The 14,105-nt window shown below is 50.1% G+C and overlaps 1 protein-coding gene across 1 annotated transcript; it reads left to right on the top strand.

The window, feature by feature from the left end:
* Positions 1 to 162: 162 nt before the first annotated feature.
* On the top strand, positions 163 to 9,615 carry taf3 (TAF3 RNA polymerase II, TATA box binding protein (TBP)-associated facto). The gene is made up of 7 exons (XM_056599515.1): positions 163 to 1,788; positions 2,453 to 2,695; positions 3,601 to 5,483; positions 5,901 to 5,983; positions 6,429 to 6,669; positions 7,286 to 7,392; positions 7,726 to 9,615. Exons 1-7 carry the CDS (start codon positions 1,623 to 1,625, stop codon positions 7,838 to 7,840), a joined length of 2,838 nt encoding a protein of 945 aa, XP_056455490.1. The 5' UTR covers positions 163 to 1,622; the 3' UTR covers positions 7,841 to 9,615.
* The last annotated feature ends 4,490 nt before the right edge of the window (positions 9,616 to 14,105 follow it).

Genomic DNA, 14,105 nt, shown 5'->3' on the forward strand with positions numbered 1-14,105 from the left:
ACGGGGATCAGTCCTGGGGTAGGTCAGGGATCAGGGCAAGGTAGGACGGGGATCAGGCTGGGGGTAGGATGAGGACCAGGACGGGGATTAGGTCCTGGTAGGACGGGGATTAGGACGGGGGTCAGGGCGATGATCAGCCTGGGGGTAGGACGGGGTCAGGGCGATGATCAGCCTGGGGGTAGGACGGGGATCAGGGTTGGGCCAGTGGTGACCTCCCGTGTCCCTCACCATAGGGCCGGCAGATGAAAAGGGCAACATGTGAAGAGCTTCCACCGGCCCGTGTTAGCAGCTAGTTTCTCGTTTCGGGTGTGATTTTGTTCAGAATGGTTTACTTACACATGGACCAAATCTTTATTTAAACAGCTTGTGTTAAATGGGAGAACCACAGCTGGCTGTGACTTACAATGCTTACAATTTTTTTTTTACCTATTCATCTGTCTAATCCAGTTAATAAACCTTTGTTCTTTGCCTGTTCTGTCTGCCTCATATTCTTCAGAACCATATCTCATACGAATGTACTATAACGCCTAAAGCACTAATGTTTTCCATATTCCGCTTGGGTGTGTTGGAAATCTGAGCTAACTTCCTGAAGTTGGGGGGAAAACCACAGGCATGTTTTGAAAAATGGAAGGTTGATTGCGGAAGTCCCCGGTTTGGAGACAGCTGCACTACCTGGCGGTCATACGCCGTCAGCGCAGGATGAAGTCCCGCACCGGGTCCTCATGGACCGAGGAAGGTCCAGATGGGTTCATGGACCGGGGAGGGTCCGGATGGGTTAATGGGACAGCATTCAGGAAGTAGGCCTCACTTACATGTTTAATTAAAGTTAATTCTGTGTTATTTGTTATTTAGCATTTTAAGTTATCCAATCATTTAAGATAGGCATGCAATTAAGTAGCCTTGTTTTTTACGCAAAACACAATTCATTTGGACTAAATGTTGATCATAACAAAAAGCATTAATGTGGATGTTCACCATTTGATATTTAGTAGGAGTCTCCTTTGCTTCGAAAGGCCGTCCCCGTTCAGAGGAGTCATCTGAGCCAGCTGTCAGGCACGGTGCGACCATAACCATTTAGGGACATGTCCTTTCTAGAATGCTCTGGGTTCCTCCGAACCGAAAGAAATGGAGAAGTAAGACACAGTAACATACAGCAGGACATCCGCTTTCCTCTCAGTGGTAGCAGCCGGCAAATGGCCATTTGAAAACCACTTTACTGACTTTCGCTGAATCCCAATTGTTATGAATATGATATTTAAAATGTCTGATTAGGAGCTTCCGATAACAATACTTTATTCCGTGAAAAATAACAAAGAAAACAAACTTAAAGATTGTTACTGCGCAAAGCCAGCGGACGACGAATCTCTCGAGCACCCCGGAGTCCAGCGCGCACATTCTACGCATGCGTACCCGTCGTTTTCGGGGACGGGTCTGTGTCGATGAAGTCAAGATGGCGGCCCTGGCAAAAGCGCCAATACATTCCCTAAAATAGAAGTCAAACCGCACCTCTACATCGACATTTAACGAACCCCGATGCGGGTTCTCCCGTCCCGTGAATACCGGAAGCATGTTCGGGGACACAGAGTGACAGGAATAATACCGTAAAAGGAGCCCGCGGCGCGATGTGCGAGAGCTACGCCCGCTCGCTGCTGCGCGTGTCGGTGGCGCAGATCTGCGCGGCGCTGGGCTGGGACGCCGTGCAGCTCACCGCCTGCGACCTGCTGGCCGACGTGTTGCACAGATATCTGCAGCAGCTGTCCAGGGGCTGCCACCGCTACTCAGAGCTCTGTAAGTGTGTGCTTGTGTGGGTGTGAGTGTGAAAGAGAGGGAGAGGAAAAGAGAGAGTGTGTGTGTGTGTGTGTGTGTGTGTGTGTGTGTGTGTGTGTGTGTGTGTGTGCGTGTGCGTATGCGTGCGTGCGTGTGTGTGCGTATGCGTGCGTGTGTGTGCGTATGCGTGCGTGTGTGTGTGTGTTGACGTTCAGGTGACTGATAAAATAAACGAGCTTGTTTGTTTTTATCCGCGGTCCCGCCGTCCCGCTCTCGGACCAGCGCCCCTTGTGGGGAGGCCTGGTGGTGGAGGCAGGGATGGGATGTCAGAAAGTACAGTAGCTGGCTCTTCCCCGCGTTTTTATTAATGCAGTGTTGGTTGTGAATACACAAGCTGAGGGTATATGGATTAAACACTAACCTTATTGGGTGATGAGTTAAACGCTGTAACCATAAAAACCTCTCTTCCCTGAGTCTGTGTTAAAGAAATCTCTTGTTATGAAACTTTTATGAACTCCCCCTGAACCGATGTTTAAACACATTTGATCAGCTGTAGGTTAATCGCAAATGCAATAAACATATCCTCATTTCTGTTAGGGAGTGAACCAACAAGTTAAGCATCCATTCTAGTCACTATAAACACAGAGCTGTTGCTGACGTAGTCAGTCCTTGTGCTCCCTTTCAGATGGCCGGACGGACCCAGCCCTGGACGACGTGGGCCAGGCCTTCAGGCTGCTGGGGGTCAGCCTGAGTGAGCTGGAGGACTATGTGAACAACCTGGAGCCTGTGAGCTTCGCCCACCAGACGCCTCTGTTCCCCATCACCAAGAACAACGTGCTGCAGTTCCCTCAGCCCGGAGCCCGTGAGGCTGAGGAGAGGAAGGAGCACATCCCAGACTATCTGCCTCCCCTGGTCTCCCTGCACGAGGGTAGGTCTTTCAAAGATCTTCATAGGTTCTTCAGAGTCATGACTAGTTCTTCATTGTCTGCCAATCACAAACTCATTCATTGGGATAGGGCTCTCAATCTACTCTTATCTATTCTATTCGTTTAATAGTTATTTTATGCAACTGTCGAAAGAAAAGCAAAGACCAGTGTTGTTGTGGACGCCCAATACGTTATCTTCACGTGTCTCTGGCCAGAAACCAGGCTTTTGTTGACGTTTGAGATGCACGTGTGAAACAACTGATCATTTCATCTGTTTCTATTCTTTAAATCTCGACAATATGACCGTGAGGAATCAGTCTTCTAAATGAGCTGGCACCATGATGTTCTCATAACGATGTCAGGGCATTTAAGAAGTGTTCTGCGATGGCAATCAGCGGGGTCTACATAAGTCCTGTCACTACGTACGAAGACCAACCCGATGTGTCCATGACCGCGCTTCACTCAATATTCTTTACGCGATTCGTCTGCTGCAACAGGTCTACTGGTTCAATTAGAACATCCTACATTTCTTTTTTTGATTACTTTCAACCCGCTCTTTCTCCTAATAGTGAGTGTTGAGTTGATTATCAACCAAGGCTGTTGTAAACAGATCAAGATCAAGTCTAATCCAAAACACACCTCCATGATACCCGTGTGACTGCAGGGTGACATGGCGCTAGATATTCGAATTTCTGATCGTATCAGAAAGTGTTTGGACCTTTAAAATGCATCTAAACATCTTATTCCGACCGACATCGGAACAAAATCGGACTATAACGGACATCCCATAATCGGATAAGAACAGTAGTGATGGGGTTTAAAAGCCTGCATGACTGGAGCATGTGTATGATGTTTCTCCATCAGCTGATTGGCTCATGTTCCTCTGCTCACCGTTTATCCTCTGCAGAAGAAGAGGAGGAGGAGGTCCTCCCGGACATGGGCACCTCCGCAGAGGCCATGCAGGTTCCCCTGGAGGACGACGAAGACGACCTGGAGGACGAGGAGGCGGTCAACGACGAGAACCACCCGCTGAAGCGCCACCTGGACAGCCCCGACGCCGCCATGGGCATGATGCCCACCTCCAAGCGGCCGCGCCTGCACCCGGGCCTCAGCCCCGAGTGGGGGGTTGAGCCCCGCGAGCCCCTCACCTCCCTCAACCCCCAGCGCCTGCCCCCCGGCGTGCTGGCCTCCCACGACAGCCTGGGCTCCCTGTCCCCGGAGACGCCCACCGGCGCCCCGCCCTCCTTCAGGCCGCTGCCCCCCGCGCCCCGCCACGGCGACCACAAGTCCCACTCCACGCCCTCGAGGAAGAGCAAAGGGTCGTCCCCGGGCCGACAAAGGACTAAGTCCCCGAAGGGGGGCAGCTCGGGGGCCCCGGGGGGAGGAGCGCTCTGCTCCCCCAGGTCCTCCAAGGACCGGAAGAAGTCCCCGGGTCGGACCAAGAGCCCCAAGAGCCCGAAGATCAGCTCCTCCAAAGGACCGCCGCCGCCGCCGCCGCCGCCGCCGCTGCCGCCGCCCGGCAAGACGGACACGCCGCCCAAGCTGCCCCCGCTGGTACTGAGCGAGAGGATGGGCAAGGAGAACATCCACACGCACCAGAGCGGCGAGGAGGAGGAGGAGGAGGAGGAGGGCGGGGCGGGCGACGGCGGCTCGGAGGACGCGGAGCCCGACGACCAGGCCATCGAGGAGTCCATCGACGCCGTCATCGCCCAGGCCTGCGCCGAGCACGAGCCCGACCCCTTCGCCTTCTCCTCGGGCTCCGAGTCGGAGAGCAACGGCTTCTCCAGCCCTCGGCGGCTCACCATCATGGAGCCCTGCGTCACGCCCAAGCTCATCCTCGGACCCCCCCCCTCCGGCAAGGACCACTCCACGCCGCCGCACCTGGGCCCCGGGAACTGGACCATGGACGACTCCATCAACGAGGTGCTGCGGAAGGTGAACCAGGGTGGGCCGGGGGCGGCGACGGCGGCTCCTATGCCCCAGCTGAACCCGGACTACCTGTCGTCGGGCTCGCCCTCGCCGCCCACGCCCGAGCCCGCCCTGCTCAAGGCGCTGGAGGAGAGGATCAAGACGCCTCCGCCGCCACTGTCACTCCCACCGCCGGCCGACGTCAAGAAGAAGCTGAAGAAGGAGCTGAAGACCAAGCTGAAGAGCAAGAAGGAGAAGGACAAGCCAAAGGACAAAGAGCGGGCCAAGCTGAAGGACAAGAGCAAGGACAAGAGCCGGGACAAGGGCAAGGAGCTCGCCAAGGAGGCCAAGCTGGCCCCCTGGAAGGGGGACGTGGAGCCGCTGTTCGGCCACCCGCGGGACTTCGTCCTGATGCCGGAGGCCCCGCCCGCCAAGATGAAGTCCAAGGAGGCGGACGGCTCGGGCCGCAAGGACAAGGAGAAGCACAAGGACAAGAAGAAGGACAAGGAGCGCAGCAGCAAGAAGGACAAGGCCAAGAACAAGGACAAGGGCAAGGAGGAGAAGCAGAAACTGTCGGCCCTGGCGCCCTTCGCCCTGGCCGACCTGCAGCCCCTGTTCAGCCCGGCCGGCTGCCTGCGCCTGCCCTCCATGCTGCCCCCGCTGCCCCCCGTGCTGCAGGAGAAGGAGGCCAAGGGCGGCAAGGAGAAGGAGAAGAAGAAGGACAAGAAGGAGAAGAAGAAGAAGAAGGACAAGGAAAAGGAGCGGGAGAAGGCCAGGGAGAAAGAGCGGGAGAAGGAGGAGAAGAAGAGGGAGAAGGAGCGCGAGAAGGAGAAGCGGGAGAAGGAGAAGGAGAAGGCCAAGGAGAGGATCCGACTGGAGAAGGTGAGCGACTCCTCTGGGTAGTGGGACAGTGTCAGACGACCGGGGATGATGACGGTCCTGTGATGATACGTTCATGTGATGATACGTTCATGTGTTGATACGTTCATGTGATGATTACGTTCATGTGATGATACGTTCACGTGTTGATACGTTCATGTGATGATACGTTCACGTGTTGATACGTTCATGTGATGATACGTTCATGTGATGATACGTTCATGTGATGATACGTTCACGTGTTGATACGTTCATGTGATGATTACGTTCATGTGATGATACGTTCACGTGTTGATACGTTCATGTGATGATACATTCACGTGTTGATACGTTCATGTGATGATTACGTTCATGTGATGATGATGCATTCATGTGATGATACGTCGTTCATGTGATGATGCGTTGTGTTCTGCTCTCCAGGTGAAGGTGGACGTTCCGGCCTCCCTGCCTTCCCCGGTCATCCCCCGGCTGACGCTCAGAGTGGGGGCCGGTCAGGACAAAATGTACGTATCTATATCAACCGATACGCTTTGCTACAGCACACATGGTAAACGGACTCCATTTATATAGCGCTTTTCTGACCAGTGGCCACTCAAAGCGCTTTACAATACTGGCTCACATTCACCCATCCATGCACACATTCACACACCGACGGCGGAGTCGACCATGCAAGGCGACAGCCAGCTCGTCGGGAGCAGTCAGGGTGAGGTGCCTCAGGGACACCTCGACAATCGGCGATCGAACTAGCATTCCGGTTACCCGCCATCCCGCTCTACCTCCTGAGCCCCATGCCGCCCTTGCCCCTAGGAACTCTACATATTTCTCTTCAGTCGTATTTGTCTCTGATGCACCAGGGCCGTGACGCAGCCCTGGCAACCTGTGTAACATCTAGAACGTCCCCGGTTTACTTCTGTTCACGTGACGTCCTGTTGCTCTCTGTCCCCCCAGCGTCATCAGCAAGGTGGTCCCGAGCGCGGAGCCCAAGACGCCAGCCCCCAAGGCCCCCACGCCGAAGGCCCCGCCGCCCAAGGTGGTCCCGCCCCCCCGCCCGCGGTCACCCCCGCCGCCGCCGCTGCCCCCCATTGTGATCCCGCCCCTCATGCTGCCCCCCATCTCCCTACTGGCCGCCGCCAGCTCCCTGAAGACGCCGGTGCGCAGCGTGGTGACGGAGACCGTCAGCACCTACGTGGTGAGAGGCCGCGCTTTTATTCTGAAATGAGGGAGACGGAGCCGATCCCGACGCAGCAAGCCCCTCCTCTTTGGAATAGATGGGAAACATGTCCCCTTATTATAGTCTGTGGTTTCCCTTACTCTACGTAAGGGATAGTGTATATAGTGCCGGTCATTATTTGGGAAATAAGCCTTGACAATTCACACAGTGTGTCTTTTTACAATTTATTTGTTAGTAGTGACAGCCGAACGTTGGGAATGCCCATTCAAGTGAATGGAGCATTCTACAGCATTAAGGAAGAGCTGTGTAATAAACCTAAATAATCCAACATTTAGCATTGTGTAGCATTTTATCCTAGCTATCCATAACCTAACGATGGTTAGTGCTTGCCACTTGGTTCTATGAACATCCTTACTGTACCGACAGCGATTTCTTTTTCTTTTCTTTCTTTTTCTTCTGATAAATGTACTTACTTTGAGTCGTTTTTGATAATAGCGTCTGCTAAAAGGCCATGAATGTAGATGTGAATTTAAAGTAACGTGCTGTCAAACCAAGAGCAGTTCTGTGTTCTAATGATCGTCTCCTCGTTAAATGGCTGCTCACACGTTCTCCTTCGATAACGTTCTCCCTCCAGATCCGAGACGAGAGCGGGAACCAGATCTGGATCTGTCCCGGGTGCAACAAGCCCGACGACGGCAGCCCCATGATCGGGTGCGATGGATGCAACGACTGGTACCACTGGTAAGACCTCCATGTTGTGTATCAATAAATAAACCATGGCTCATTCATAATGAATAGGACTGATCAAAGAGGATCAGACGATGAACTGCTGCCGTTTGTCACAACGGTCAAGACTTATTTATGTTTAGCTCTATTAATATACAACAATATACAATGTATCCCTAATGCTACGGTACAGATGGCACCTCTCAGTATGTTTATTAGTTTGTTGCAGCATTTTAACTCGAGTCACTCACTCAATATACTTGGATGTAGATTTGGTGTCAGTGACCTGTAGTGGGATGTGTGTGTGGGCCCCCCTGTGACCCCCACCGTCTGTCCTCTATTTTCCAGGCCCTGTGTTGGCATCCTCACCGCCCCCCCAGAGGACCAGCAGTGGTTCTGTGTCAAATGTACCAGCAAGAAAAAGGACAAAAAACACAAGAAAAGAAAACACAAACTCCATTGAGACTGCCGATTTTTTCGCGCACGCGTACGCTTGACACTGATATGCGGGGGGGGGGGCTTGCAGCATGGCTGATCAACCTGCAGCTCACTTCCTGTGCACCCTGGTAAAATAAACCAGCCGCTGTTAATGGACCGCTTGTATAAGAGAAGAAGAAGAAGAAGAAGAAGAAGAAGAAGAAGAGTGAGCTGAGGCCAGCCATCGCCCCCCTCCCCTCGTCTCCCATTCTTTGGTTCTCTTATGTTTTTACACACTGCCCTCACCTCGTCAGGATACTAGGATTCAGTTTGGAGTCGGTGCTGGGCTGCTTGTTGATGATAGGAGTCTAAACTTAGCCACGGTTTACTGGAAAATAACCCAAGAATGATCTCCATGAAGTGCATTGTTATGTATGATTTTGATGTGTTTAACGTTACTGCAAAAAACGAATTGCAGCAAAATTTCAACTCAACAGTTACCTGCAGTATCATGACATGTCATGTGTATATTTAGAGAAAATGATGGCATTGGTTATGAGTGAGAATGTGTGTCTGTGCGTTTGTGTGCGTGTGTGTGCGTGTGTATAAAGGTGTAAATACTAACTTCCATGCAGGGTGGGATTTGATCTTCAGATCCTCACTTGTTAAATCCATTTTCAGATATTGGTTTTAACCCGAATGATTTTCTGTAATTCCTGTACATTTTTTAAATTGAAAGTGTATTTTTATTTGTTCTTCCGAGGGTTTGTTGCAGACGTTGACTCCAGCTGTGTTCCAGCTGTGCTTGTAACGTAATTAATTTTGCTGATGTTTCAATATTAAAGTTCAACCGTCAACACGTGAATCTCATTATCATAACAGCATCCGGTAGATTTTTCTATAAACACATTTTCTGTATCTTTTTTTTTTAATTTATCTTTAGATCATACAAAGCACTGTTTCTGATTTGATCGCGAGTTTGTAATGACTGATTTCTTTGCTTCATGAAAATACATCAGAAATATTCCAACAAAGCCAGTGTCAGACCTGAAGTTTTGTTTCCACTACACAACCCCTTTAAAACGCATAATAACACGCAGGTTATTTGTTAACTGTATTTTTCTAAACCCGAGGGAAAAATCTGGGCAAGTGGATTGTAAATGGAAAATTGCTCTGTCAGGGAAGATTCATAAATTCAAATTATTGCAATATAATCATATAGCTTACTCCATCCTTGAATTATTTTTTGTACTATTGCTTAAATGTCAACCCGATTTCTTGATTTGTTTATTCATCCAATTTTTATAATCCTTTTATGGTTTTAGATACTGATCAAATAAAATTTTCATGAATGGTCTTTTCATAGTTTCAAGAAGGTATTTTATTTTCTATTTCAGTTACTTGACAAGCAGTCAAGAGTTCTGGGCTAATTGTCAGACAAACCGAGCCAATTTAAGAAATAACTTAAACATAACTTAAGAGAACCATTATGTCTGCTATATATCACAGAATTGATCCTCGTCAGTTGCAGTCTAAACTTGGACATGCAGTACCCCTAACGTCCATATGGTGTCAGTGTTCCAGCACGGAGAGGGAGCGGGCCTAAAAGCCTCTTCAACGTTTCTCCAGTCCGCAGACAGCAGTGTTTCAGCCTCAGCCTTGCACCTGTCACCATTCAGTCAAACGTTTATTTCCAGGCCAACCTTTGGAGCAGTGTGGGCTGTGGTGAACGTCTGAACGTTTATGTTGGTTTTCACCCCCACACACCTGTCATTCGTCATTGTGAACTTAAATAGATAGTAAACCTAGATGGAAATTCAGAATTAGAGCTTTAATTACAAGATGAATACTCTCAATTATATCCAACATATTGCATGTACAGCCAGACACTCTTCATTGTAGAACACATATTGCAAGCAGTAACATTTCCTCCCAACAGCAAGAATCAGACATGAATTCTAAGTAAAAGCTTTCTGTGAAATAATCATGTATCAAAAAGAAGCTGTGGCCTTGTGTGGGTTTGCGACCGGAGACCAAAGGAAAGCATGATCTCTTCCGATAATATCACCAGACGAAGAGGAAGTCACATTTCACTGCAGAGCAGAGAAGCGGAAGAGAAAGGCTTCTTTAAGAGTTGCAGAGTCTCCAGATGACGAACCAAAGAGCTGTACACACACACACACGCGCGCGCGCACGCACGCACGCACGCACGCACGCACACACACACACACACACACACACACACACACACACACACACACACACACACACACACACACACACACACACACACACACACACACACACACACACACACACACACACACACACACACACCTCCGCTGGCTTTAATCGGGTTTGGTTTGCACCCCAGCGCCGCTCACCTACACAGGGGAGCGTGTTCTTCCAAATCCAAATCTACCACATTACGCAGAAAAACCGAATTCTTGTTCTTAGGTGAGATCCTTCCACGTTACACCAGTGTGAGATTTCTCAAAGGTCGCAGATACAGGAGCACTCACCCCCTCCGTCTCACTGCCGTCCCTCCTCTCGTCTATCAATCACCTGCACGGTGGCAGGAGTCACAGCTTATTACCGGCATCCGTCTGATCATAAATTCTCCACACCAGGGTACGTTGAACAACTCCTGCAACGACAGGGCCTGCAAATGCATGCCGTTAAAAATGTGTCTTTGCTCTTATCGTCTGATTCTAAACAGCTATGTCAAGCTCCGTCTTTTTCTGCCTTCTGAACAGAAGATTTGAATAACATCAAGCAGATGTTAAATATGTCAACAGTCAATACTCATTTTGTACGTTTATCATACGTTTTTTTTTCCCGTTTCGCACAGCAACACAAACCACATGACAGGCGGGTGATGGGTCCCATGAGAGCACAGGTGTGGAGGGAGAGCTGTGGGCCGTTCTCAGAGGGTCTCCGAGGCCTGATGTCAACATGTGGTGTCATTAGAGCCGATCACTTGACAAGCATGGCTGCTCGTTTGGCCTCACAGCAGCGGTGCCAAGATAACATAGTTCACTCATTTCCTTCCCCTTTACGAGAAACCTCAAACAATTATAGCATCAGTGCAACATCGTTTTTTAATAGAGACAAAGTCGCTCATTTATAACAGGGACAAAGTATTGAATACAGTATACATAGTAAAGTACAGTGTCCAATGCACTGGGACCAACCACAGGTCTGAGATCTAATGCTCAAGTCCCTTCACAGCTCCATTACCGCATCTCACGGTCAGGCTCTTAATTGCATGTGGGACTCATGACCTTTGGTCCGCGTGACGTCCAGCCAGCGGTGTGTCTCTCACGGGGGATCAGAGCTCCAGTCTCTACTTGGGCCTGTGGCACCAGGAACGCTAAGCTCCAGTACTTCTGCAAAGGGCGGGATTTAATCATCAGCCTTTAAAATATTCATGTCAGTGGAAAGAGTCTCAGAGTCAGGCCCTGTTAGTAATGGAGGGAATGTGGAGGCGTGTGCTCAAGGAGGCTAGGAAGGAATGCGTCGACGTTTTGGTTTTTATTGTGCGTTATAGACAATCGTACCTTGTGTCAGCGTTTAGCTGCTGCTCGGCACCGTGTGTCATTTACATACCAGATGCATGCCGGCACAGAGAGACCACTATCTCTCTGGCCCAGAGCATGTGTTTACAACACGGGAGAAGAGCACAGGACAGATTTAAGTGTGGTAGCCTATTCCAAACAATGCATACACTTAGCGCCATATACACACGATCTATAGATAGGTTCAATGAATAATGTACACATATGCATGCATAAACACAATAAACCGCATGTTTTAATGGCGACTAAAGAACAAGGAGTTGCAGAGTTATGTAATCCTTACCACCCCCCCCCCCCTCCCCCCCCCCTTCAGACAGAACGTACCGCAGATACGCTGGGATGTTACCGAGCAGCCAGGGAGCTGAGCGGGTTCATCATCGCCACCTTACTATTACATCCTTGATGAGCTGTGCTCTCACCTTCCTCCTCCCCGTCCACACCTCCCCTTCACGGGGAACGCCTCGGTCCTCGGCCGTGCCACAGCCAGGTATTGTCGATCTGACTTCCAGGGTTTCTTTGGACAGGGACTTACATTCACATTTACATTCGGAGCATTCAGCCGACGCTTTTATCCAAAGCGACTTACAATAAGTACATTTGTCAGAAGAAGGACGAACAACAATATATCACTGTCGGTACAGTAAGGATGTTCATTGAACAAAGTGCCAAGCACTAACAATCGTTAGGTTAACCAATTCCCTGCATACACAAGAGATAGCTAGGATAAGGCGCTACACGATGCTAAGTACTATTTCTAAGTGCAAGGACGTACAACATACAATTAGTGCATACATTAAGTGCCAGGAGGTACAACATAATATAAGTAGGAGGGTGTGGGAGAGGGTGGCTATGAAGAGTCTACGTGAACTCTGAACAGCCAGCTTGAAGGACCAGCCTGCGGCCACAGATGGAGCAGAGCGGGAGATGAGCTGGTTCTGTGTCACGTTCCTGACCCGGCGAGACGGAGTCGGTTTACAGGACGTTAGTACAGCAGTCCACGTGAGAACATTCTCTCAGAGGCGGTGGGGGTACAGGCAGTCCGTGGACGGACCAAACAGGATGTCTGTTCTCCGGATGTTAACCATAGCTGCTGTGAGTTATGTCAGACTTCTCCACTGACAGGTTACGCAGGATCTCCATGACAACTTTGTTCCAAGATCGGTGACCTCCCCTTCATCCAATAAACTCACCTTCATCCGATGTACGCACCCTGATCAAATTAACCTGCCATCATCAGACGAACACATCATCATCCAATGAGGCCACCGTCTCCGAGGAACTCACCATCATCGAATTAACTCACCATCTTCTGAAAAGCTCACCATCATCAAATGAACTATCATCCAATGCAGTGAACATCATCCATCACACTCATAGACTGAGGGATCACCACATGTGACAGCAGCACCTGCCCCCATTAGCCAGCCGCTATATTTATATTACTGTTGAGGCCGCGCACGTGCATTCTGCCTCCCGTTTGAATTAGCCCCCTCCCTCATCGCAATTTTAATTTCTTTGTGTAACTAGTCTGGTTGTACCAGGGCCAATTCAGGCATCGCACACCAGTAGACGACGCAGCACAAGACAGGGAAGAAAGAAGGGAAATGATTAAGGCCTCATCTTATCGCTAATGTTGCGTTCCTCTAATGGAGCTGAACCCCTATTAGGGAACCGAGACGGCGGCCCCCCCGGGGGGAAGGCAGAGGTTGAAGTGACACCTCCCATCTAAACTGCTGGGCTAATGTTATTGTTGCAGCTTAGCAGAAATGATGGTGAACATGCAAATGTTCCGAGTTGTATGGAGAGCATGTGTTTATGGAGCCACACACGGGCCCTAAACACTCCACACACACCGCCTTTGTGTCCTGCTCCTTCCTCAGTAGTTCTGCCTGAAAGGCAAATCAGGTTTTATTTTTTTTTATTGTTGTTTTTTTTACTCACATGCAAATTGCTGCTCCACAAAGCCTTTGATGGAACGGAAGGCTGTGTGCTTCAGAGATGTGCTCTGGATCTCGCAATCTGTTTGTGTGTGTGTGTGTGTGTGTGTGTGTGTGTGTGTGTGTGTGTGTGTGTGTGTGTGTGTGCGTGTGTGCGTGTGTGCGTGCGTGTGTGTGTCTGAAGCTCTGCTTTCAGGGGAAGGACTGGGGAACACTTTCTCCTGTTTTGGTAGAACCAGTTTTAACGTTTTGCACATGCGACGCATGCACAGACACATGTCACATTTTTGCAGCGCACGCTATTCCAAACCAAGGCAGTATGGGGAGGGCCCTGGGGCGTAACGGGCCCGCCAACGGTGGAATACCCTGCCGTGGCAGGGTATTCCACAGCCGTTCTCATTGACCATAGGATAACAAGCACAAGTCCAGAGAGCGATTATGTAATCACCCTGCTTGGGAACATAAATGAATGCCATCAAAGATGGCTGCTCACAGATTTAGCAGAAGGCTATCTTTACCTCTTCTGTCTGGCTATAATGGTGACATCAGAGCGCATACAGCCTGTTCTCTCTGCATTTCAGTGGATTATTGCCAAACTCCTGGCATGGTGGGAATGTCACACATGTGGTCGTCCTGTCTGTCATGAGGCTCGGCAGTAAAGCAGTCTGTGGTCCAACGATGACAGCAGACCGCTCTAGGGGGGACAGGGCTCCTCATAGACACCTTGGAAACAGGTGTCCTCAACCCACTTAATAGTATAACGCTGTATCTATAATGGACCCCATGGACACAGCTG

The sequence above is a fragment of the Gadus chalcogrammus genome, chromosome 9, assembly GCF_026213295.1.
Source record: "Gadus chalcogrammus isolate NIFS_2021 chromosome 9, NIFS_Gcha_1.0, whole genome shotgun sequence".
NCBI classification, from domain to species: domain Eukaryota; kingdom Metazoa; phylum Chordata; class Actinopteri; order Gadiformes; family Gadidae; genus Gadus; species Gadus chalcogrammus.

Coding starts and splice junctions, on each gene's coding strand:
- taf3 (XM_056599515.1), top strand. CDS start 1,623: ATGTGCGAGAGCTACGCCCGCTCGCTGCTGCGCGTGTCGGTGGCGCAG. Junction 2,696..3,600: donor CCTGGTCTCCCTGCACGAGG/GTAGGTCTTTCA, acceptor TATCCTCTGCAG/AAGAAGAGGAGGAGGAGGTC. Junction 6,670..7,285: donor AGACCGTCAGCACCTACGTG/GTGAGAGGCCGC, acceptor TTCTCCCTCCAG/ATCCGAGACGAGAGCGGGAA.